This window comes from Schizosaccharomyces pombe (genome assembly GCF_000002945.2).
Source record: "Schizosaccharomyces pombe strain 972h- genome assembly, chromosome: II".
Lineage (NCBI taxonomy): Eukaryota > Fungi > Ascomycota > Schizosaccharomycetes > Schizosaccharomycetales > Schizosaccharomycetaceae > Schizosaccharomyces > Schizosaccharomyces pombe.
Genome location: NC_003423.3, coordinates 2,294,151 through 2,316,047, shown reverse-complemented (window position 1 = coordinate 2,316,047; position 21,897 = coordinate 2,294,151). Strand labels below are relative to the sequence as shown.

The 21,897-nt window shown below is 38.3% G+C and overlaps 8 protein-coding genes and 16 long non-coding RNA genes across 24 annotated transcripts; 13 read left to right on the top strand and 11 right to left on the bottom strand.

Moving 5' to 3' along the window:
* Nucleotides 1-31: 31 nt before the first annotated feature.
* Nucleotides 32-1,841, top strand: SPOM_SPBC12D12.05C (calcium-binding subfamily carrier protein). The gene is made up of 2 exons (NM_001021861.3): nucleotides 32-223; nucleotides 261-1,841. Exons 1-2 carry the CDS (start codon nucleotides 62-64, stop codon nucleotides 1,377-1,379), a joined length of 1,281 nt encoding a protein of 426 aa, NP_595952.1. The 5' UTR covers nucleotides 32-61; the 3' UTR covers nucleotides 1,380-1,841.
* On the bottom strand, nucleotides 754-1,109 carry SPOM_SPNCRNA.5596. Its single transcript, NR_194949.1, has one exon. It is a non-coding gene; the product is annotated as a non-coding RNA (long non-coding RNA).
* rev7 (DNA polymerase zeta Rev7) lies at nucleotides 1,443-2,670 on the bottom strand. The gene is made up of 7 exons (NM_001356252.2): nucleotides 2,474-2,670; nucleotides 2,398-2,424; nucleotides 2,304-2,354; nucleotides 2,151-2,263; nucleotides 1,993-2,108; nucleotides 1,841-1,944; nucleotides 1,443-1,771 (listed from the first exon to the last, which is right to left on the bottom strand). Exons 1-7 carry the CDS (start codon nucleotides 2,502-2,504, stop codon nucleotides 1,572-1,574), a joined length of 642 nt encoding a protein of 213 aa, NP_001343022.1. The 5' UTR covers nucleotides 2,505-2,670; the 3' UTR covers nucleotides 1,443-1,571.
* SPOM_SPNCRNA.5595 lies at nucleotides 1,911-2,482 on the top strand. Its single transcript, NR_194948.1, has one exon. It is a non-coding gene; the product is annotated as a non-coding RNA (long non-coding RNA).
* A 369-nt stretch (nucleotides 2,671-3,039) lies between the features above and the next one.
* Nucleotides 3,040-6,922, top strand: pck2 (protein kinase C (PKC)-like Pck2). Its single transcript, NM_001021859.3, has one exon. It carries the CDS (start codon nucleotides 3,211-3,213, stop codon nucleotides 6,259-6,261), a length of 3,051 nt encoding a protein of 1,016 aa, NP_595950.1. The 5' UTR covers nucleotides 3,040-3,210; the 3' UTR covers nucleotides 6,262-6,922.
* On the bottom strand, nucleotides 3,226-3,726 carry SPOM_SPNCRNA.5594. Its single transcript, NR_194947.1, has one exon. It is a non-coding gene; the product is annotated as a non-coding RNA (long non-coding RNA).
* Nucleotides 4,643-5,195, bottom strand: SPOM_SPNCRNA.5593. The gene has a single exon (NR_194946.1). It is a non-coding gene; the product is annotated as a non-coding RNA (long non-coding RNA).
* cct1 (chaperonin-containing T-complex alpha subunit Cct1) lies at nucleotides 6,474-8,679 on the bottom strand. The gene is made up of 4 exons (NM_001021858.3): nucleotides 8,582-8,679; nucleotides 8,486-8,533; nucleotides 8,362-8,447; nucleotides 6,474-8,117 (listed from the first exon to the last, which is right to left on the bottom strand). Exons 1-4 carry the CDS (start codon nucleotides 8,610-8,612, stop codon nucleotides 6,612-6,614), a joined length of 1,671 nt encoding a protein of 556 aa, NP_595949.1. The 5' UTR covers nucleotides 8,613-8,679; the 3' UTR covers nucleotides 6,474-6,611.
* Nucleotides 6,993-8,102, top strand: SPOM_SPNCRNA.5592. Its single transcript, NR_194945.1, has one exon. It is a non-coding gene; the product is annotated as a non-coding RNA (long non-coding RNA).
* On the top strand, nucleotides 8,344-8,556 carry SPOM_SPNCRNA.5591. Its single transcript, NR_194944.1, has one exon. It is a non-coding gene; the product is annotated as a non-coding RNA (long non-coding RNA).
* Nucleotides 8,680-8,754: 75 nt separating the features above from the next.
* SPOM_SPNCRNA.5590 lies at nucleotides 8,755-9,100 on the top strand. The gene has a single exon (NR_194943.1). It is a non-coding gene; the product is annotated as a non-coding RNA (long non-coding RNA).
* A 137-nt stretch (nucleotides 9,101-9,237) lies between these two features.
* On the top strand, nucleotides 9,238-9,615 carry SPOM_SPNCRNA.5589. The gene has a single exon (NR_194942.1). It is a non-coding gene; the product is annotated as a non-coding RNA (long non-coding RNA).
* Nucleotides 9,387-12,282, bottom strand: sad1. Its single transcript, NM_001021855.4, has one exon. The coding sequence runs from the start codon at nucleotides 11,864-11,866 to the stop codon at nucleotides 10,322-10,324; it is 1,545 nt and encodes a 514-aa protein (NP_595947.2). The 5' UTR covers nucleotides 11,867-12,282; the 3' UTR covers nucleotides 9,387-10,321.
* Nucleotides 9,675-10,357, top strand: cdm1 (DNA polymerase delta subunit Cdm1). Its single transcript, NM_001021857.3, has one exon. It carries the CDS (start codon nucleotides 9,808-9,810, stop codon nucleotides 10,288-10,290), a length of 483 nt encoding a protein of 160 aa, NP_595948.1. The 5' UTR covers nucleotides 9,675-9,807; the 3' UTR covers nucleotides 10,291-10,357.
* SPOM_SPNCRNA.5588 lies at nucleotides 12,087-12,849 on the top strand. The gene has a single exon (NR_194941.1). It is a non-coding gene; the product is annotated as a non-coding RNA (long non-coding RNA).
* On the bottom strand, nucleotides 12,344-15,387 carry SPOM_SPNCRNA.1501. Its single transcript, NR_150389.1, has one exon. It is a non-coding gene; the product is annotated as a non-coding RNA (long non-coding RNA).
* On the top strand, nucleotides 13,184-14,399 carry SPOM_SPNCRNA.5587. Its single transcript, NR_194940.1, has one exon. It is a non-coding gene; the product is annotated as a non-coding RNA (long non-coding RNA).
* A 269-nt stretch (nucleotides 15,388-15,656) lies between the features above and the next one.
* Nucleotides 15,657-18,884, top strand: pfk1 (6-phosphofructokinase). The gene has a single exon (NM_001021854.3). It carries the CDS (start codon nucleotides 15,754-15,756, stop codon nucleotides 18,580-18,582), a length of 2,829 nt encoding a protein of 942 aa, NP_595946.1. The 5' UTR covers nucleotides 15,657-15,753; the 3' UTR covers nucleotides 18,583-18,884.
* Nucleotides 15,975-16,223, bottom strand: SPOM_SPNCRNA.5586. The gene has a single exon (NR_194939.1). It is a non-coding gene; the product is annotated as a non-coding RNA (long non-coding RNA).
* Nucleotides 16,361-17,119, bottom strand: SPOM_SPNCRNA.5585. The gene has a single exon (NR_194938.1). It is a non-coding gene; the product is annotated as a non-coding RNA (long non-coding RNA).
* On the bottom strand, nucleotides 18,807-21,114 carry uba2 (SUMO E1-like activator enzyme Uba2). Its single transcript, NM_001021853.3, has 4 exons — nucleotides 20,937-21,114; nucleotides 20,815-20,895; nucleotides 19,666-20,724; nucleotides 18,807-19,624 (listed from the first exon to the last, which is right to left on the bottom strand). Exons 1-4 carry the CDS (start codon nucleotides 21,015-21,017, stop codon nucleotides 18,959-18,961), a joined length of 1,887 nt encoding a protein of 628 aa, NP_595945.1. The 5' UTR covers nucleotides 21,018-21,114; the 3' UTR covers nucleotides 18,807-18,958.
* On the top strand, nucleotides 18,990-21,308 carry SPOM_SPNCRNA.5584. Its single transcript, NR_194937.1, has one exon. It is a non-coding gene; the product is annotated as a non-coding RNA (long non-coding RNA).
* A 178-nt stretch (nucleotides 21,309-21,486) lies between these two features.
* SPOM_SPNCRNA.5582 lies at nucleotides 21,487-21,876 on the top strand. The gene has a single exon (NR_194935.1). It is a non-coding gene; the product is annotated as a non-coding RNA (long non-coding RNA).
* Nucleotides 21,532-21,796, bottom strand: SPOM_SPNCRNA.5583. The gene has a single exon (NR_194936.1). It is a non-coding gene; the product is annotated as a non-coding RNA (long non-coding RNA).
* Nucleotides 21,877-21,897: the final 21 nt, after the last annotated feature.

Sequence of the window (21,897 nt, the reverse complement as noted above, 5' to 3'; positions counted from 1 at the left end):
TTGACCTGTGAGGACTCACCTATTTCTCTTTACCCCGGTACACTCATTACCGGCATGAAGGATGCCAACTGAATTATCTGATATCACTATACAAAGCGTACTTCCATGTGATTATAGTTTGTTTAAAAATAATTTACGGGTTTCAAGGCTTCCAGAATCGCGATTTGTTTTTTCCCCAAAAGAAGAAATAAATTGCCAATCTCTTCTTCAAGGTCCGGAATTGGTATGTTTAATGTAAAAGGATTTTCTTTAACCATTAGAAAACTGCTTTAGATAATTTAAACTTCATTCATAAACAGAAATTTGAGCATCAATTTCGACATGGCTATTGGAAATTGCACCCACATCCGCATCATCAACATGATTCAATAATTCCTGCAAGTTGGATTCATGATACTCCGCATATGAAACTCGTCTTTCATCGTTTACAGAATTTACCTGACGGTGATCTGTTACTAGAGAATGACCCTAAAAATAACGTTGGTTATTTCATTAGCGGAGGGATTGCTGGAATCGTCTCTCGTACCTGTACAGCGCCATTAGATCGGCTAAAAGTCATGTTGATTTCAGACACTGGTTCTAAACCTTCCCCGAAGTATCCTTTTGCTACTTTGCTACATACCACTAAAGTTTTATGGAACCGTAATGGGATACGTAGCTTCTTTGTGGGAAATGGCATTAATGTTTTAAAGGTGATGCCTGAATCCTCCATAAAATTTGGTACATATGAAGCGATGAAACGAGTACTTGGAATATCTTCAAGCTCTGAAAATCATAGTCCTCTTTATTCTTACTTAGCCGGTGGCATGGCTGGTTCAGTTGCTCAAATGTTTATATATCCGGTAGATACTCTGAAATTTCGCATTCAGTGCAGCGATTTATCTCGTGGTCAGCATGGAAAAAGCATTATTTTGTCCAACGCAAAGGAACTTTATAAAAGCGTTGGGATACGGGGTTATTACAGAGGCGTGCTCGTGGGCATACTGGGTATGTTTCCATACAGTGCAACAGATTTGGGAACATTTGAGGGCCTTAAGAGGACATGGATAGGTATCTTAGCAAGTCGTGACAATGTCGATCCACAAGATGTGAAACTTCCTAATGGTTTAGTGATGGCATTTGGAGCACTTTCTGGAAGCACTGGCGCTACCATAGTGTTTCCACTTAATGTCATACGTACTCGTTTACAAACGCAAGGTACGTCTGCACATCCTGCAACATACGATGGATTTATAGACTGCTTTTACAAAACTACAAAAAATGAAGGTTTCCGTGGGCTTTATAAAGGATTGTCTCCTAATTTGTTGAAGGTAGCACCTAGTGTCGCTATTTCATATCTGGTATATGAGAATTGCAAAAAATGGTTGGGCCTAGAGTAAGGCACATTTTCTAACTATTTATAATTCTTATTGGTAGGGACCTTTACTTCAAAATTAATAATTCTTTCATTGATAATGATAATCCTTTATCGCAAAACTGATTCTTTATTTACTTTACCTAATCCCCTCTTATTTCATAGCAGATACCCATTTTTCTTGCACTACATTCTGAAAAGAAAATTAGAGATACCTCTAATCCGAATTTGTATATTTCTCGACCCAAATTTCCGTCATCATTGGTCCAATATCCACATTTCGAACAGGAATGGTGATGCCCTTAAATTGCCTTGTTGCGTCTGTTTCTCTCGCTTGCGGCGGAAGAAACCACTCTTCCCATTGTTTTGGTCTGGGAAAACCATCTTTTAGCGTTACCCGAAGCGTCCAAGTGCATTCTAATTTCAGTATTATTAGAATTGAATTTAGTAATAGAATATTTTTTTAGAAAATAATACTGTTTATACCTTGTTCAATAAGAGGAAGTCCATTTGTTATATTGAGTAATTGGATGAGCGAAGCTCTCATGTATTCAACGTAAGCATCTGTGAATGGCTCATTTGTTGAAATTCTACAATATTGTTAAAAGATGCCTATGCCAAGCTAATGATAGTCATACTGTTTCTCAAGTAAGAAATCAGGAATAATCGGGATAGAATCCGTTGAAAAGACATATCGTTCCTCTTCTCGCTGCTCTTTGTTAATAATAGAGAGTGCAACTTGATGTACTGATCCCTAGACGAGCAGTTAGAAAAAGAATTGGATGACTAAGAATACCGTCTGAAGCTCCTCGATACAAGATTGCACTACTTCTTCAATATATTCGCACAAGATCGGATGCCTTGATTGCCAGACAATTGTATTGTATTTTCGAGCTTTTATAAAAAGGTCTAATATGAGAGTTAAATCAAAAGCTAAAAAATCGAATACCTTGAGGATAGAGTCTTCTAGCGTAAAGAATACAATGAATGCTTACAAGCACTGAATTGTAAGCAAAAATGGAAGTTCAAAGTTGCACACATACAAAATTCTCCAAATATATCAATACATTCTAATAGTTTAGCAAGCAAAAGACCCAAATAATCATACTAATAACATACTTTTCACAGACCATCCTGTGTCGTTTTCCATCAGACATGAACGATACGATGATTACTATATTCAAAAATTTCTTAATATGTTCGTTCAAATTCGAGAATTCTATCTTTTCTGAATGAAGCGAGAAAATAAATAAATTATAAAGTTATTAAACCAAAGATATGCAAACTAAAAGAATATCAGCAAACATAGTAATTACATGGATTACAATAACGTACCCGCGATTATTGACGGGATTCCGTAAAACTAACAAAAGACAAATAAGATAGCTGGATAATGAACTGTTCTATTAATTGGTCAATATTTTTTTATTTTGCGTTATTACAATTTTAGCATCAATCAAATAAAATTGGACATGTGACAAAAATATTTATGGGGTAAAGTTCTGTAAAATCGTTATTTTCAAGATTAACGTGCCAAAATCCTTCGAAATTATAACAGGGGTCGCTGAAAAATTTGCCCATATATTTCAATAAATTTTGAAAAAGGAATGGAGTGGTGGGATTCTTTGAATTGCTTGCGAAATCCCTGCGAGCTTGCCAGTCTTACTTCATAGCTACCGCCTTCCAACTACTAAACGTACGAAAACATCGAAAGGACTAAAGCGGGTGTTTACTAGCATTTTATCGAGCTTAAAAGTCTTAATGAAATCTTATAATCACATTAATATTAAAAACGGAAGCGAAAAATTGCAGATAAGAAGTTAAGCGGAAAAATCAGGATTAGGCCATTTAAAGTAATGGATATGATTGATGAGGCTATAACAGAAGTTGTTAGGAAAATTGAAAGAGAAAGATCAGTTATTCATGGCGCCCTTTCCATGAAGCGCTTGACTCAGAATCAGACAGTTCACCAACAACTTCATAGCAATATTGAAGAATCAAAAAAGAGCATTATTTATTTAGAAGAACGCTTAGAAAAACTAAAGCTTCGCAAAAATGGTGTCCGAAAGAGTAATTCTGAGAAACCGTCCGTTGGCATTGAGAAGAATCCATCCTTTAGCACTACAAAATCCGCTAAAAGCTTTTCCTCTACTTCTTCTAATATCGATTCTAACTTGGATTTGCTAAATTATGATACCCCTCTTACTATTTCAAAGATATCATTCTTATTACAACAATTGGAGTTCAAATTATCTGTTGAGGAACAATATCGAAAAGGTATTGAAAAGATGGCAAAGCTCTATGAGCGTGAACATGACCGTCGTAGTATAGCTGAAGCAGAGAAGAAGTATGTAGAAAGTGCTCAAAAGATTACCTTACTCAAGCAAGCTTTGAAGCGATACCATGACTTGCATATCGAAATCGATGAGGAAGATGTTCCCAGTACGGAAAGTAGAGGTAACTTAAATGCCCGTCGTCCCCAGTCTGGTCTCCTTAAAATTACCGTAGGATCTCTAAGGAACGTCACGCATTCTGCTGGAATCTCCAAGCAAACGGAAATGATAGTTGCAATTCGTGCAGAGGATCTTGAGCGTGCACGTACTCGTCCAAGCCGCACCGACCGTTTTAATGAAACTTTTGAAATTGATCTGGAGAAGACTAATGAGGTCGAAATAGTTGTTTACGAAAAGAAAAATGAAAAATTGCTATTACCTGTTGGTTTACTTTGGATACGGTTATCGGATTTAGTAGAAAAACAAAGGCGAAAAAAGGTTGAACAAGAGGTTTCAGATAAAGGTTGGGTTAGTGCCGACAAAATGATTAATCAAAGACTTTCAATATTTTTACCTTCTGCTCTTAATAATATTTCAAAGCCTGAAAGTACTGACCGCCCCAACACAGCTAGCGGTAATCAAAGTGTGAGTGCTTGGTTTTCTCTTGAACCCATGGGACAAATTAATTTGACCATGAATTTCACAAAGCATAATACAAGGAAGAGACCTATGGATGCTGGCCTCGGTCGTCAAGGTGCTATCCGTCAACGCAAGGAAAGCGTACACGAAGTTTATGGTCACAAATTTCTACAACATCAATTTTATCAAATTATGCGTTGTGCTTTATGTGGAGAGTTTTTGAAGAATGCTGCTGGTATGCAGTGCATTGATTGTCATTACACCTGTCATAAAAAATGCTATCCAAAGGTAGTTACTAAATGCATTTCAAAGTCTAGCGATTCTGCTTCTAGCGAATACGAGAAAATCAACCATAGAATTCCTCATCATTTTGAATCTCACACAAACATAGGTGCTAATTGGTGCTGTCACTGTGGCTACATCCTTCCTTTAGGAAGAAAAACTGCCAGGAAATGTACGGAGTGTGGAATAACTGCGCACGCTCAGTGTGTTCATCTTGTTCCGGATTTCTGTGGTATGTCTATGGAGATGGCTAACCGGGTTATTTCTGAGATTCGTACAACTAAAATTTATAAAGCTCAACAACATAAACAGAAAAGTTCACATCACAAGCATCATCATCATAAAAAGTCTAAGTCTTCATCTTCGAAACATAAGGAAAATGACAAAGCATCCGTTTCTATTACAACCACCACAACACCATCTATCACTCCTGCAGACCCTGTTCCAACTTCTCCAAAACCACTGGCAATTGAACCGGTTAAAAGAAAGCCTGTACATGCCGGTAATTTAGAAGTGACATCAGTCTCTGATAATAAACTTGGCGCTACAGTTCAGGTTGTCGAGCAGAAAGTGGATGACAAAGCTGATGCGTTGACGAAACCTCCTTCCCTAGATGCTGTGAAAGAGCCAATCCCAGTACCATCAGTTGAAACCTCTGTTGTTGCTCAAGACCTAACGCATAAAGCTAAGCGTATCGGACTTGAAGACTTTACTTTCTTATCTGTGCTAGGCAAAGGAAATTTCGGTAAAGTAATGCTGGCTGAGCTTAAAAGTGAAAAGCAATTGTATGCTATTAAAGTTTTGAAAAAGGAATTCATCTTAGAAAACGATGAAGTCGAAAGCACTAAATCCGAAAAACGCGTTTTTCTCGTTGCCAACCGAGAGCGTCATCCATTTTTGGTAAACCTGCATTCTTGCTTTCAAACCGAAACCCGTATTTACTTTGTCATGGATTTTGTGAGTGGTGGTGATTTGATGCTTCACATTCAACAGGAACAATTTTCACGTAGAAGGGCACAGTTTTATGCTGCTGAGGTGTGTCTTGCTCTAAAATACTTTCATGATAACGGTATCATATACCGTGATCTTAAGCTTGATAATATCCTTTTAAGCCCAGATGGTCATGTTAAAGTGGCCGATTATGGTTTGTGTAAGGAAGACATGTGGCATGATAACACTACTGCCACGTTTTGCGGTACTCCTGAATTTATGGCACCGGAAATCTTATTAGAACAGCAATATACGAGAAGCGTTGACTGGTGGGCTTTTGGTGTACTAATTTACCAAATGCTGCTTGGTCAATCTCCATTTAGAGGAGAAGACGAAGAAGAAATTTTTGATGCAATTTTATCTGATGAACCTTTGTATCCTATTCATATGCCAAGGGATTCCGTTTCTATATTACAACAACTTTTGACTCGCGATCCTAAAAAACGACTTGGATCTGGCCCTAACGATGCAGAAGATGTCATGACTCATCCATTTTTTAGTAACATTAATTGGGATGACATCTATCATAAGCGAACTCAACCACCGTACATTCCAAGTTTGAATTCACCTACGGACACCAAGTATTTCGATGAGGAATTTACCCGAGAACTCCCAGTTCTTACTCCTGTTAATTCTATTCTGACGAAAGAGATGCAGCAACATTTTGAAGGTTTTTCTTATTCATGCGAGGATGATAAACCCTCGACTACCGATAATGCTTAGCACCTTAAATTGAGCATAAAGTTACTCTCATTTTCTTAATCTTTCATTGCATTGATAAATTATTCTAATTTCGACTTTTTAAACTAAACATTTTTGGATTTCTTTACTACCTGGGTTGTATCTATGATATTATAAGCATGCACATTAATAATCCATACAGTGGCATTAGACTTTTGTTTATGAAAGCACTAGCAAAGTAGTAATTTACTGAGTTTAATAATTTACCGTTTATTGGTCAACAGCTATAGTGCTAATATATGTTAATATCCATCGCATTTGTATCTATGGAGCAAAATTTTTGGATACATTCAATGAAACCCGCCAAATATACCTATGCTTAAGTAATTGCTTTAGTGCAACCCTGCATGTGGGTCTTCTGGTTGTCTTTCGGGATCAAGTTTGATACTAGTATCGATACGTAAAATAGCAATGCATGCCTCAACGGCGCTCTTCAAACTTTTCAACTTAGACATGGATGGCTCAAGAACACCAGCCTTAACATTATCACGAATTACGCCATTAAGTAAATCAAGACCATAATTTTTGTATCCCCGTTTCTTAACATCTGTAACCTCAGCATTTTGACTGGCTGCGTGATAAGCACGCAACTTAGCTGTCAGTTCAGTAGAGTCTTTGGCGGCATTGACGGCCAAAGTTCTGGGAATAATTAACAAAGCTTGTGCAAACTCAGCAATTGCAAGTTGCTCACGAGAGCCCAAAGAGGTAGCAAAATTTTCCAAGTAAATGCTCAGAGCTGTTTCCACAGCGCCGCCACCAGGAACGACTTTGCCGCTCTCAAGAGTGCGTTTGACGACGCTTAAAGAATCATGCATTGAACGCTCCATTTCATCTAAAGAGTATTCATTGGGGCCTCGCAGAACAATTGATGCAGACGAATAAGCTTTGGTTCCTTTGACAAGAATACATTCATCATCCGAAAATTTTTCTTGAACAACCTCTTCAGCCGAGCCCAAGTAGGAACTTTCAAAGGTTTCTTCACCCTCTAAATTTGACAATGAACTGAGTAAGGTAGCACCGGAAGCCTTGGCGATACGTCTCAAATCTTCCTTTTTGCATCTACGAACAGCCATTGCGCCAGCTTCAATAATGGATTTCAAACAGAGATCATCAATGCCCTTTGTGGTAAGAATAACATTGGCACCCGCATTGAGAATTTTTTTGACGCGTTCCAGCGTAATCATAACTTCTCGTTCACGGATCTTTTCAAGTTGATCGGGGTCATCAATCGTCACATGCACACCTAACGCCATTTTAGTTTTTTGCAAATCCATATCCAAAACAGCAATTTTAGCATTCTGAACACGAGTTTTCATAGCTTGACTGGCAATGGTACAATTTAAAGCATAACCTTTAACCAGGACGGACTCTCGAGAACTTTTGCCATGTGCCTTCAAAATGTTGACAGCTTTAACAGGGTAACGGGTCTCACCCTTAGAATTAGAAGTTTTGACGGAAAGCATTGCGTCAACAGCCATGGTTGAAAAAAAGTCTGAATCATTACCAATAATTTTTGAAGACATACTGGTTTTGGCAACGTTAATAAGACTCTCTTTTCCCAAACTATCTACGCTGCAGCTCAAGACATCTGTCATAAATTTTACGGCTTCACGGATAGCAAGTCGATAACCGGTTATAATAGTAGTGGGGTGAATTTTGTTTTTGACAAGCTCATTCGCACGTCTCAACAATTCAGCCGCAATAATGACAACACTAGTAGTTCCATCACCTACTTCTTTGTCTTGTTGTTGAGCTAATTCAACCAGCACTTTACCAGCAGGATGTTCAACATCCAATAATGATAAAATGGTAGCACCATCGTTTGTAACAGTAACATCCTAATACAAGTTAGATAGAAATAAAAGAAAGTAAGAAAAAATATAATAAAAGATGAACTATAATGGCAGGAATACTTATTAATTCGATTCACAATATAAGGTTGACTCTTCCCTGCCAATTAAGATTTCCTTAAATGCGAGAAGATTACAACACTAGCGTATCAAATCAATAAATATTGGTTAAAGGCCAATATCCCCCATTATTGTCTAAAATTTTCTTTTCTTCACGAGGTCTTTAACATACACCAATATCGTCAACGAGCATTTTGTCTAACCCGACAGGACCCAAGGATGATTTGACGACATTCGCAATTGCGGTCGTTGCCAAAACTAAAATGTTAAAAGTTATGAAAAGAAAATTAACATACCATTTTGGTTTCGTACGTCCTCTCCACTGATTTTTTCACCACTCAAAACTACAACATGTTAATAATTTACCATCCAGCGCAATATTGGATGCTTACAAAGAGTGGATTCTCTCGGTGCTTGAAACATTTCAGCTAGATTCGATGTTCTCCTCTAAACTGATTAACAATCTTTGTTTACACGTTTGGCAGACGTCGAGGGAGGAAGGTTCTTTGAAATGTACTAAAAGCATTCAAACCCTCTAAGTGTTACCTCATATAGCGTAATGTTACCCTCTTGGTGGAAACTAAAATTCTGCAACACAAACTACCTGTGCACTATTTGCAGCATAGGGACAATTAACAAATTCAATAATTTTGATTTACGAAGGATGTCTTTCACGTTTGAAAGCATTATGTAAATTTATCGACTGCATTAAAAAATATAACAATTTGGTTGACTACACTGTATTTAATGATAGTGCAGTTTAATCATTGAGAAAGCCCGGTCAGTTTGTTTACCACTGTATAACTAACAGTTTAAAAGCCCTTAAAAAAAGACAACTTAATGAAACTAGATACTTAAATTACTAAAAGCTGTAAGGGAATTGAAGTTTCAACTGTCTTTGTGCTTCAATTGCAGTGTAAAAAGTTACGCTGTTTTAGCAAAGCACAAAAGACAAATTTTGCAATACTCAAAGCTATTTAACTATAAATTTTTTAAATTTTGAAAATGTTAATAAGTATATCTATTTGCATTTACGAAATTGCCTATTTTAAATCGGTAAAGACCAAAACCCTTTTTAGAAACGTATTAAAGATATGTTAGGAAGGCTGGCAAGTGATTCAATTGCATGACCAAGGCTGGATTAAGACAACACGTATTGCTAAAATACTTGTATCTAATTATGAAATTTCCACAATACTATCTGAACTAATAACGAGTATTGTTTACTTCTTGTTTGCTCCAACAACGAACTAGAAATACCGAAATAGGGGTCGTCAAGAAGTTTCTATTTTAATAATTATCAATAATGCACTTAAATACTTGGACCTAAATGAATAATAATATATATGAAGGCTGATATATGTATAACGATAAAGAACGAGCGGATGGCTGGATACTTATTTTCTCGTCAGCGTGACGCATTTTAAACATCGCTATAGTAGTCATCTAAAGTTATATATACATATTAAAAGTACACTTGCAACCAAATGTACTTTTTCAGAGATTTCTTTTGGCCAAACAAACTAATGCTCTAAATTGAGTAAACACGAAAAAGAATTGGATTTATAGTGCACCTTTCATTCTAGTACCGCAGTGTTACAGAATTATATCACGCAGTATGAAGAAGCGCACTACTCAAGCGAAAAAATCAGGGCAAAACACTAATATTCGCGACGTGTTTCCACATGTAGTTCGAAGTAATTCAAGTCAATCCCACATAGGGAAGAAAGTGAGTTCTGAACAGTCGCCTACACCCGATGTTACAATTACAACCAAAACCTTGGATGAGAGAATTAAAGAAGACGATGAGCTTTCAAAAGAGGTAGAAGAGGCTTGGAATCAAATTATGGCTGAAAGGATTAGTGAACCAATACATTGTGAAAATATAACCAAAGTAGAGTTCATTTTGCATCACTTTGACACTACGGCAAGATATGGACCATATCTTGGTATGACAAGGATGCAACGCTGGAAACGTGCAAAAAACTTCAATTTAAATCCTCCAGAAACAGTGGGAAAGATATTGATGCTCGAGGAAGCAGATGAGGAAAATCGAAAAAGAGAATCGCTCTTTTATGATCTTCAAACCATTCCAGGCTAGATTATTTTTATATCTTACATTTTGTAGGTCTTTAAGATGAATCTTGACCCGTATTCTCTGCAGTACTTTCGGCTTTCTCACCTAAAGAAGGTATTGGTTGTTCGTCTGCATTGGGTACAGTCCCATGAACTCGAACTTGATACAAGCATGTGTAATTGGGATTTCCCCAGTTGCTTTTTATTTTTAAGATCACATTCTGTATCGGTTCAGCGACAATATAATTGGAGGATTCAAACGAAAAAGTTTGAATAGAGTCTTCCGTTAAAGAATATCTCGCCTTTCCCAACAATACAAACATCTTGCTGGACATTCCCTGAACCCACAACTCAAAGTCCTTGGGAGCGCTAGAAAGATCATGAGCAATCTTGTGCTGAACGTGCTCTATTGTGACATTGGTTACATATACAGGGCGTGATAGGGAAATTCCTAATTGTCCCTCTGAACCTTGAAAGCTCCAACACATCGCAACTGCGTTGTTGGGAGTTAATGCTATGCTAGGTTCGTGTCCTCTAACAACGAGCGAATCAAAGAAATAGGAGGTAAATCGTGGTATGAATGCAGATGGTCGTCTCACATAGCGTTTTGAGGTTAAGGCAGGTAGTACTTCCGCTCCTGTTGAGAGCAATGCAAAATTCGGCATGGAAACCGGATCGGTCAAGTATTTTCGAACCGTAGATTCGATGAAGAACTTCCAATCGTCATTTAGTTCAACTTCAAATGGGACCGATGATTTGTAATTAGACATCTCCTCCTTTAGCGACTGTTTTAATTGCTCTACTTTTTGTTGTAAAATCTTGTCAAATTCCTTTTTTGTAATTAAATCTCCCGTCGAATAATCGAATTCCTCATTGCCGCCAACTTTAGAAGGTGAATCTGTGAAGTCTTTAATAATATCTGGCTTTAAACTTGTTTTGGTGTCATTGGATGCAGGAGGAATGTTTGGTACGGGCGAATTAGATGGTTGGGAATTATCTGATGAAAATGATCTTGAGTAAAATTCTTGACCCTTGTGAAGTAGAGTAATTATTAGGAGAGTCGAAAAGAGAGTGATACCGAACCAAAGTAATGGTTTAAATTTTGAGGAATAAAATTGAGATTTCCTTGTAGATCTTTGATTCATCGGGTACCTAAAACTGGCATTTGTTGCGGTGGTATCCTCGTTCAAGCTATACCCTTCATCATCACTTTCCTCGTCGATGCTGTTTTCGTATTCTTCATTGACAAACTCTTCATCATCTCCATCTGATTCATAGAATACATTCGTCGAAGCTTCGTGTCCATTTTTCACTACGTTTTCAAATTCTTCGTTATCAGATTCCTCTTGCTCGTATCGAATATTAGAGTGGTAAGCCTGTTCGAAATTGGGAGCTGGAAATCTTTGTTTAGGAGTAATTGATTCAATGGACACCCTGGTAGGAGGGGACCTTATCTTTGTATAGCGAAGTTTATGCATTTTGGAGGCCAAATCAGCCGTATTTTGATGAATCTGAGCAGAGTTCGCTCCTAACGTCGACCAAGCTGGATGAGCGCCATTTTGACGCTCTCTTTTCCCTCCAACCGGTGTATTAGTAAACATTGATGTATAAAAGGCTATTTGAAAATTAAAAGAAAAATATACAAACGAATCAGTGATAAATAAATATGTAAAAAGAGAGACAAAAATTGAAAAGAGAGTATTGGAAGGCGAGAATTTGAATTAGTGTTCGTATTCAAAAAAGTGAAGCTTAAGTAGGATTCTGTAATTGAATGCCTTTTTGATCGCTTTATGCGAATGTATAAATTATTAATAACAGACGAATTATCGTTGACGCCTTTTTTATGTGAAAACAGATACCTATACACACAATGTATGTAATTGATCCTACCCTAGCAGAGTATACCTTTCTTGAGGTATCATTCCAATTCCAATACTGGAAAATTCCTTCACAAACAATAAAGGATACAATACCAAGATAAACACACTAGAAATGGACGGTACGAAGATTGACTGCTGAGAAAGAGTTTTGTTGTGTTTACGGTAAGTGTATACACTAAGAATTTACTACGTTATATATCGCTGACAATCGATAAATATTCATAACATAATATATGGAAATAAAGCGAGAAATATTTGATGAATAAAAATGGTAGACTGTTAATACAAGAGGGTTTGAACGCTGATGAATTAAGTACTTGAAGCTGATAGGATCCAAATCCAGCAATTCGCGTGTTTATATAAAAAACAGGTTTGGTAATTTAGGAGTTTTCGTGAGAGCATGGCAAAACTGTTCAGTGAAGTGAGAAGTTTGATGGATTCAAGTAATAAAGCAGCCTTATAAAATAGCAAGTTCCATACCTATTAATATTTTTACCACTATTAATATTACTTCGTTTGCATTTAGATTTCCAATTTTTAAAGAAAAAGAACAAGAAACCGATCATATGCTACCAAATTTATTTGAAAAATCAAAAGTATTCAGTATCGTTTCACTTTTAATCAGTTAAGTAAACAGATTTGGCATTTTGCTGTAGTAGTAGTTCAACGACTTCAATTTCTAGGCATTGAAAAAACGTTTTTGCGTTTGTTAGGGATACATTTCATCGACACGAGAATCTACGCCAATGATTTTCAAAAGCAAATTTCAACAATGATCAATTGAGTAAATAAACATTTAATAAACCTTTAATAAACCTTTCTACTGTTTAATACAACATTGCCGCTGAATATTATACTTTATAGTTCGTCAAAGTAGGATTTTCGCTTTTCATCATATAGCCAATGAAATTCGGGCATTCAGTCGCTTTCAAATTGCTTGAATATTGTGCCGATTGCGAAGGTAGCAGCAATACGCAACCATAAATTGTCTAACTAACTGCTTGTTTTTGCATACTTAGGATCCCATTTTACTGCGACACTGATACGGTCCTGTCAAAAAAAAATGAAACGAAAAATTTTCATGTTTTGAGCTTATTCATCGCTTGGTTTCACTACATTCAACAGAAACTGCACAATGTTGTATATAAGGAATCAAAGACAAGCTATGCGTAACTTTGAAAACGTCAGTATTTCAACAAGGACGAAATTTATGGCACGTTTAACTTCCAATTAGCCCGTATTGTTTTTTTGGCTAGCGAAAGTAATGAATTGAGGCAATGTCGAGTAGTATTGCACAACCTAGTATTTGATCCTGTGCGCTACATAATGAATCCTAATAAATAAAACCTCAATAATCAATCTGCTCAACCAACCGTCAAAAAAGGTTCAATCATTTCAATTACTCAACGTGGCGCCAAGTATGTCTCATGATTGTGTATTCATCTCACGACTTCATTTCATTTCTGTACCTTATACACTCACTCAGCTACTTCAGGACTAGGTGTTGCGACACAAACGAGAAACCATGCGCTGGACATCATTCATGGGCCGAAACCGATGTTAGCTTATTGAGCAACCCTAAAATCCGGGAAAACTTGTGATCCATCAAAGTAGATAGAGCTGACAATGTGGAATAACTCATATGAAAATTCAGACATTGTTTGCCGTTTACGATATCTCTCGCTATGTGGAATTGATCCGTTCGGTAAGTAAAGCAGTGCAACGTGAATAGCAAATTATCACCTGTGGGTGGTGAGTAAATAAACAAACGCCTAAGAATGAAAAAAATTTTTGCAGGTGGTTCAAGTCAGGATGCTATAATGCAACATCTTGTGAATCAACGTCGCATATCGTAATGGCTACAGCAAGGAAATCCCGGAGGAGATAGTTTTATTAACCAACGTGTCGGACCGCAATATTAACGCCGAAGAGCAGTTGTATGAGTATGTTCCTAAACGGTAATAGTAAAATTACTTTATTCACCGATTTGTAACAAAGCACACTAGTTATGGTAGGTTCACGAGCCGCTATTAGGTTACAAGCTACTGTCAGGTTAGAGCCATTGTAAGGTTATAAGTTACAGTTGGGTTAGAGCTTGTTGTAAGGTTAAAACCAGTGAACCATAGTGTAGTAAGAGATGTTAATATGTTAGAGCCATTGCTAGTGTGTAGCTAAATTCGCCCTAGGCACGTTGCTCATGTAGAGGAAGACACGAAACACGGATGAGATTCAATTGTTCTACACTTAATTGCATACAATCTTTAATAATACACTAATTTGAATAAAAAATAATTAAAATACATTTTACAATTATTTTATTACACGTGCACGCCAGACATAAGGGAACTCAGCTGGTATAAACATTTCGACACGAGCGCATTGACCTTACCAAGAACGCGTCTCGTCTATGTAAGAAAAGAGTGAACGCTCATAAATCAAACATGTAGCAGTATAGAAAAAAGTAAAACAAAAGTTATTCAATTTCGTGTAGTATCCTAATGTTTAACCATCTGTCCCAATTCCTTTTCCAAACGGTTTGCTCGCATTCACTAGCGACGCGAAAAACGCAACCAAACCAACGGCATATTGCTTGATATCTTTACTGTATACAATTGCAACGAATCTTGTTAACTGCTTCGTCTAATCCGTGCTAGTTGGTGTTTAGCCTTATTTACTTGCGGGTCAGCCATATCAGTTCCTAAGCAAAGCTTTATCTAGAAGCATCCGTGTCTGTGATACCCTCGGTACTTACATTTCGGTACCTTCGTTAACACCTGGAAGAAAAGGGGATGCCAGATTAGCACCGGCTACCTATTTGAATTGTTATTTGACGGATGAATTGAAGATCAATTTAGCTCAACTGACAAAAACTCAAACCCCGTTAATCGTTCGTTGGCTTGTTAATTGCTTGCACTTCATAGCCATGCTTCGTGCAACATCAGAAACGCACCCAAGTCTCTTCTCTCGCGTTAATTTTCCATGTGCTGTCTTTTTTATCCATTTAAAATCTCACTGAATCGCCAAAAACTTCCCGTCTTTCAATCCGTCTCTTCTTCTACTTTGCCTCTCTCCGTCAGTCTTAGCCGTTTGTGTGTATGTGCCCAAGCTACCTGAATCCCCATTCTGCACTCGATATGTCCCATTCATTTGCCTTATGCGAAAGTCCTCAAGATACGGTAGTCGAAAAACGCGCTTCGTACGGCATAAGTTAACGAGGTGGAAAGATGATAGCTGCTATTGCTATAATTGGCCAAGTTGACACTCATCTATGATAATGATTGACGTGTACACTGACGGATCGCGGAAGCAGTCGGACATTCGCGTTCTACGTATCTCAATTACCACGGCAACGGTAGCGCTTTTTTCCACTTGGAGTGACATTGAATATAATCCGGACGTAGGAAGCATATTCCATTTTTCTATTAATTCCTTAGGCACCAAAGATTTTTACCTTTTTAATACAGCTTATACTACACACTCACTATCCATCGCTGCACGATAACTCTTCTTTAACCCACATCTACCCACAACCACACAAGAAGACGTTTCTTAATAACATAAGAAAAAGACACAGAAATTTCCTTGATCACAACCATATACATTGAAAAATGAGTGGAGAAACCGTGCATGGAATTTCGTGCTACTCTGTTGTTGCAAACACTGAGGACACATATAATCAGACTCTCGACTTCTACCAAAAGCTTGGCTTCAAGAAGGTTGCCAGCTTCGGTACCAGCGATTCTGACAATGCCCGTGTTTGCAACGAGTCTCTCCGTGAGGACTGGATGCATGTCGCTGGAAACAACTCTGCTGAAAGCGTCACCATCAAGTTCCGTTTAGTCCCCGGTGAATTGAGCCTTTCCCCCGCTGCCGAAGATTCTGAATGGCGCGGACAAAAGAGTTCTCTTGTTTTTTACTATCCCAACTTGCTTGACTTGCTTAAGCAACTCAGTGCCGATGCCATTAAATACCAAGCTTTCCCCAACGAGAAGAAGCCTGATGAGGTTTATGTCGAGGATCCCTTGGGTAATTTGATTGGCTTCTCCGACCGTTACAATCCTTTCGCCCATGCTAACCTTAAGAAGAGCGAGGAGTCTGGTGCTGCTTCTAACCTCGAGAGCGGTTTGGCTACTCCCGTCGTTGAGACTCTCAAGAAAGCTACCACTTCTGACAAGCCTGCAGGTGTCAAGAAGAAGATTGCAGTTATGACCAGTGGTGGTGACTCCCCTGGTATGAACGCTGTTGTTCGTGCCGTCGCTCGTATTGCCATTCACCGTGGTTGTGATGCTTTCGCTATTTATGAAGGTTATGAAGGTCTTGTTCAAGGTGGTGATATGATCAAGCAATTGCAATGGGGTGATGTCCGTGGTTGGCTTGCTGAGGGTGGTACTCTTATTGGTACCGCTCGTTGTATGGCTTTCCGTGAGCGTCCTGGTCGTCTTCGTGCTGCCAAGAACCTTATTTCCGCTGGTATTGATTCCATTATTGTTTGCGGTGGTGATGGTTCTTTGACCGGTGCTGATATCTTCCGTTCTGACTGGCCCGGTTTGGTTAAAGAGTTGGAGGACACCAAGGCTATTACTCCCGAGCAAGCCAAGCTCTACCGCCATCTTACCATTGTCGGTTTGGTCGGTTCAATCGATAACGATATGTCTTCAACTGACGTTACTATCGGTGCCTTCTCTTCTCTTCACCGTATTTGCGAAGCCGTCGACTCCATTTCTTCTACTGCTATTTCCCATTCTCGTGCTTTCATCGTTGAAGTCATGGGTCGTCATTGCGGTTGGTTGGCTGTTTTAGCTGCATTGGCTACCGGTGCTGATTTCGTCTTTATCCCTGAGAGACCTGCTGAAGTCGGCAAATGGCAAGACGAATTGTGCAATTCTTTGAGCTCTGTCCGTAAGTTGGGCAAGAGAAAGTCAATTGTTATTGTTGCAGAGGGTGCTATTGACTCCGAGCTTAACCACATTTCTCCCGAAGACATCAAGAACTTGTTAGTTGAGCGCCTTCACTTGGACACTCGTGTCACCACTCTCGGTCACGTTCAACGTGGTGGTATTCCTTGTGCTTATGACCGTATGCTTGCTACCCTTCAAGGTGTTGATGCCGTTGATGCTGTTCTTGCCTCTACCCCTGATACTCCATCTCCCATGATTGCTATCAATGGTAACAAGATTAACCGCAAGCCTTTGATGGAGGCTGTTAAGTTGACTCATGAGGTTGCTGATGCTATTGAGAAGAAGCAGTTCGCTCATGCTATGGAGCTCCGTGACCCCGAATTTGCTGATTACTTACACACTTGGGAAGGTACTACCTTTATTGAAGACGAGTCACACTTCGTTCCCAAGGACGAGAGAATGCGTGTCGCCATCATCCATGTTGGTGCTCCCGCTGGTGGTATGAACTCTGCTACTCGTGCTGCCGTTCGATATTGTTTGAACCGTGGTCACACTCCTCTTGCCATTGACAATGGTTTCTCTGGCTTCTTGCGCCATGATTCTATTCATGAACTTTCATGGATTGATGTTGATGAGTGGTGCATTCGTGGTGGTAGTGAAATCGGTACCAACCGTGATACCCCTGATCTCGACATGGGCTTCACTGCCTTCAAGTTCCAACAACATAAGATTGATGCTTTGATTATTATTGGTGGTTTCGAGGCTTTCACCGCCCTTTCTCAACTTGAGAGTGCACGTGTTAACTACCCTTCATTCCGCATTCCCATGGCTATCATCCCTGCCACCATTTCCAACAACGTTCCCGGTACCGAATTCTCTTTGGGTTGCGATACTTGTCTTAATGCCGTTATGGAATACTGTGATACCATTAAGCAAAGTGCTAGTGCTAGCCGTCGTCGTGTCTTCGTTTGTGAAGTTCAAGGTGGCCGCTCTGGTTATATCGCTACTGTCGGTGGTCTCATTACTGGTGCCTCCGCCATTTACACCCCCGAGGATGGTATCTCCTTGGATATGTTGCGTAAGGATATTGATCACCTTAAGGCTACATTCGCCTTAGAAGCTGGTCGTAACCGTGCTGGTCAACTTATCCTTCGTAACGAATGTGCTTCTAAGGTTTACACCACCGAAGTTATTGGAAACATCATCAGTGAAGAAGCTCATAAGCGCTTCTCCGCTCGTACCGCTGTTCCCGGTCACGTTCAACAAGGTGGTAACCCCACTCCTATGGACCGTGCTCGTGCTGCTCGTCTGGCTATGCGTGCCATTCGTTTCTTCGAAACTTGCCGTGCCAACGACTTGGGTAATGACCCCAGCTCTGCCGTTGTCATCGGTATCCGTGGTACTGGTGTCTCTTTCAGCTCTGTTGCTGATGTTGAGAACAACGAAACCGAAATTGAGATGCGTCGTCCTAAGAACGCTTGGTGGCGTGATATGCACAACTTGGTTAACATCTTGGCCGGCAAGACCTTTGCTGATTAAATAAATGGCTAGATTACGGTTTGGGTTATCCTTGTGGTGGTTTCTGTTTTGATCCTGGAACTCTTTTCTCAACGTTCGTATGAAATTGGTCCTAACAGTTACTTTAGAGTTAGAGATGTAAGTTTTTATCCTACGACTTTTTAATTATTTGGTCACTTGAGAATCGATTTCGCTAGGTCTTTTTTTTGAGTTATATATGTTTACTTGAGTGAAATAACTATTTTCGACAGAGATTATTATAGACTGATTATTATTTTTCTATAACGATAATAGGTTTTTAATATTTGATTTTGACCGACATGAAAAGCTAGCGTTGACATGTAAGATTTTAGTAAGATATCTAGTATTGAGTGCAGTAAATATCCAAATGGTTTATTTACATAGTGTGTATTTTCGCTTGCTTTTTCGATTTTGCTTCTTGAGTAAGTGTATCGTTAGATGGTCGACGTTTGAGTTGTTTGTTATGACTGCTAGTTTTAGAATCGACAATAATGTCATATTCATCAAGATTAATAACGATTCTTTCCGACGAAGAGAAGTCATTAACTTCATTAATCTCGTCGGTTAAAACTTGTGAATCTTCTGGCGAATTTGAAGGAGGTTGCTGTTTAAGAGGAATGCTGGTAGCATTTGAAAGTATTTGGTAAGGTAATCCTTCGGTGGAATTAGAATCAATGAATGTAACTTCAATTAACAAGGGAACCCTAGTAGCTTCCTCGCCATCATCATCCTTTTCGACAGCAGAATCACCAAGAACTGTGAGAATAGTATTTTTGGCAGGATTTATACCCAAATCATCAAAAGTTTTATCCAAGTTATCATCAAAGTCAGGATCATATATCAGCTTATCGTTTAAAACGCTAACCTCTTCTGAGTAATGCAAACGACTTTTCAAAATATCATCAACAAGAACTCTTAGAGTCATATTTTTGTCATTTACTCCAAGCTGTAAAAGTACAAAAGAACAAGTAGGACAGTAAGGGTTAGGTTTACAAGTTTTCTCGCAATGGAGTACTCTGGTAGGCCTTTTAGCCAAGTATATCTTAAATTGTTAGCAAATACAGCTGAAACCTAATAACTTACATTTTTTAGATCATTGAGATCTCCTTGAAGAACCTTGATAGCTTGCGTGATACATAGTCCAGCTATGACTGCATTTGTGGTTGCGATAGCAGGAATAATATTGCCAGCCATTTGTTTAATGTCAAATTCAGAGAGTTGTTGAATTCCAAATACATGGGCACGCAAATTAGCTGCCGCTGCTACAAAATCCAATGTATCCTTATCATCCTTGTCAAAAGAAAGATCGTCTTTTGAGGATTTAGACCTTAAAGCAAGGCGTCTAATGCTATCTCTGAGAACTGCAAAACTTTCAGCAACATTCCAAACATTTTGTTCATTAAGCCAAGGTGAAGTGGCTTTTTCGGCATTCTCTAAAAGTTCCGAGTATGAAAGTTCTTTTGGAGGAGAACGATATGTCCATGCGTCAGGGACTTCGCGGAGTCGAACTATGTCTTTAGTAAACATTTTCGTAAATATTTTTTCAAAACCATTGTCACTTTGACCAATTGACGACCTAAGCTCGTTTAGCTCAGTTGTTTCTCTAGCTAGTTCTGCGATTTCACGTCTCTCCATTTCGTTTGCAGAAACATTGTCAATGATTCCATCACTTTCTTGATCATTACTAAAAAGTTGGGGGAAGAAATAACTTTTTGCCCAAACTACACAATGAATCGGTTGACTTGGTGTGCTTCGAATGGTACAAACCGGATAAGTTTTAGGAGGCTCTTTGGGATTACAGTCGTAACATTCAGTTTTGCCATGAATGATAACCTGTACCTGGCCAAGAAATCCGGTTGTTCCACTTTCAATCAAAGGTACAGAAGCAAGTAAGCATTGTTTATTCACATGTCTACGAGCATCCAAGTTATCTAGTGCGTTAAAAACAAGATCAAATTGACGAAACCAAGCAACATTAAATCGGTCTTCTTTTATATTTGCATGATAAGCTTCAAGCTTTACATTTGGGTTAAATGAGCTTGCGGTTTTTGCAGCAACGATTGCCTTAGGTTGTTTGACATGCTTTTTACGAAAAAGAAATTGTCTGTTAAGATTAGACAAATCAATAGTATCAAGATCGATCTACAGTATAAGAGTTAATAAATCGCGATAAAAACATGTAGACGAAACGTTTCTTAAGGTTTAAAAAATTTAAATATACAACTCACTTACTATATGAACTTCTTTAACTCCTGACATAAGAAGGTTCTTTAACAATTCACACCCAATTCCACCCGCTCCAACTAAAAGGACCTGACCAATTGTTAAAACCCACCAGTTTTTCTATTACATACCTTGGCAGACTTGAAATTTCGTAAGGCCTCCACAAATGTCAATGGTTTCATATCGTTGCTGAGTTGCATTAGGGTTGGCATGTTAGCAATCGATTCTAATTATGGGCTTAAAAGAAGCGAGAAAAACAATCCCATACAAATAGAATAAATAGCAAGTTCGCCAGCTATTATTAATTTTGAAGTCCCTGCGCGATAAAACTAGAGCATTAATTTATTACACTAAGTTACCTTATTTAATTTTTCTATCCTACAAAAAATTACTTTCATTAGAACTCACAATAAAATAAATAAAGAATAGAGAAGTGCATACTACAAAATATAAAATTGAGTATTCTTTCACTTTGGGCTTGTTGGACAACATATTCGTAGTTACTAATGCCTGTCAAAAAAACGATAAACTTTTTTTTAACAATTGATTTCACATTTTGCTAATGTACTATTTCTTCAAAATCGTGGTAAAAATGTATTTTAACCACAAACATGCGAGTGATAAACAACTTACAAAAGCTTCAGGGCTAAATTTTAAATTGTAAGCAAAATAAATAAAACTGAAACTGGGTTGTATTTCTATGTAAGTGAACCACAACTTATCATATTAGTGAATGCAGAAACATTTTTTTCGTTCTGCAAATTAAGAGTCTTAGGCATTCTCATGCAATAGCACTACGATTTGTTACTGCAGGAAATCCCTTATTAGCGCAAGGCATTCATGTTTAAACAACTCTAATTTTCCAACATTCGTTCACCAGAGATGCGTCGCTTGCCAAGTTGGATCAGATAGAAGGCACTTTCAAGAAAAAAAATAATTCTACGTCTTTTCTTACTCAATTCTATTGCAAAAAAACTCCAAATCCTGGCTCTTAAAAGTATAGTAACAGAATATAGCTAGGCAGAAATGTATGGTAACATGTTACCTTTCAGTAGTGTATTATCAACACCAAATGTATGAGAGGTAGTCTGA

Coding starts and splice junctions, on each gene's coding strand:
- SPOM_SPBC12D12.05C (NM_001021861.3), top strand. CDS start 62: ATGCCAACTGAATTATCTGATATCACTATACAAAGCGTACTTCCATGT. Junction 224..260: donor TTCTTCAAGGTCCGGAATTG/GTATGTTTAATG, acceptor TTTAACCATTAG/AAAACTGCTTTAGATAATTT.
- rev7 (NM_001356252.2), bottom strand. CDS start 2,504: ATGGAAAACGACACAGGATGGTCTGTGAAAA. Junction 2,425..2,473: donor CACAGGATGGTCTGTGAAAA/GTATGTTATTAG, acceptor CTAAACTATTAG/AATGTATTGATATATTTGGA. Junction 2,264..2,303: donor TAGAAGACTCTATCCTCAAG/GTATTCGATTTT, acceptor CTCTCATATTAG/ACCTTTTTATAAAAGCTCGA.
- pck2 (NM_001021859.3), top strand. CDS start 3,211: ATGGATATGATTGATGAGGCTATAACAGAAGTTGTTAGGAAAATTGAA.
- cct1 (NM_001021858.3), bottom strand. CDS start 8,612: ATGTTTCAAGCACCGAGAGAATCCACTCTTT. Junction 8,534..8,581: donor ACCGAGAGAATCCACTCTTT/GTAAGCATCCAA, acceptor AACATGTTGTAG/TTTTGAGTGGTGAAAAAATC. Junction 8,448..8,485: donor GGACGTACGAAACCAAAATG/GTATGTTAATTT, acceptor TTAACATTTTAG/TTTTGGCAACGACCGCAATT.
- cdm1 (NM_001021857.3), top strand. CDS start 9,808: ATGAAGAAGCGCACTACTCAAGCGAAAAAATCAGGGCAAAACACTAAT.
- sad1 (NM_001021855.4), bottom strand. CDS start 11,866: ATGTTTACTAATACACCGGTTGGAGGGAAAAGAGAGCGTCAAAATGGC.
- pfk1 (NM_001021854.3), top strand. CDS start 15,754: ATGAGTGGAGAAACCGTGCATGGAATTTCGTGCTACTCTGTTGTTGCA.
- uba2 (NM_001021853.3), bottom strand. CDS start 21,017: ATGCCAACCCTAATGCAACTCAGCAACGATATGAAACCATTGACATTT. Junction 20,896..20,936: donor GAAATTTCAAGTCTGCCAAG/GTATGTAATAGA, acceptor ACAATTGGTCAG/GTCCTTTTAGTTGGAGCGGG. Junction 20,725..20,814: donor GAGTTAAAGAAGTTCATATA/GTAAGTGAGTTG, acceptor CTTATACTGTAG/ATCGATCTTGATACTATTGA.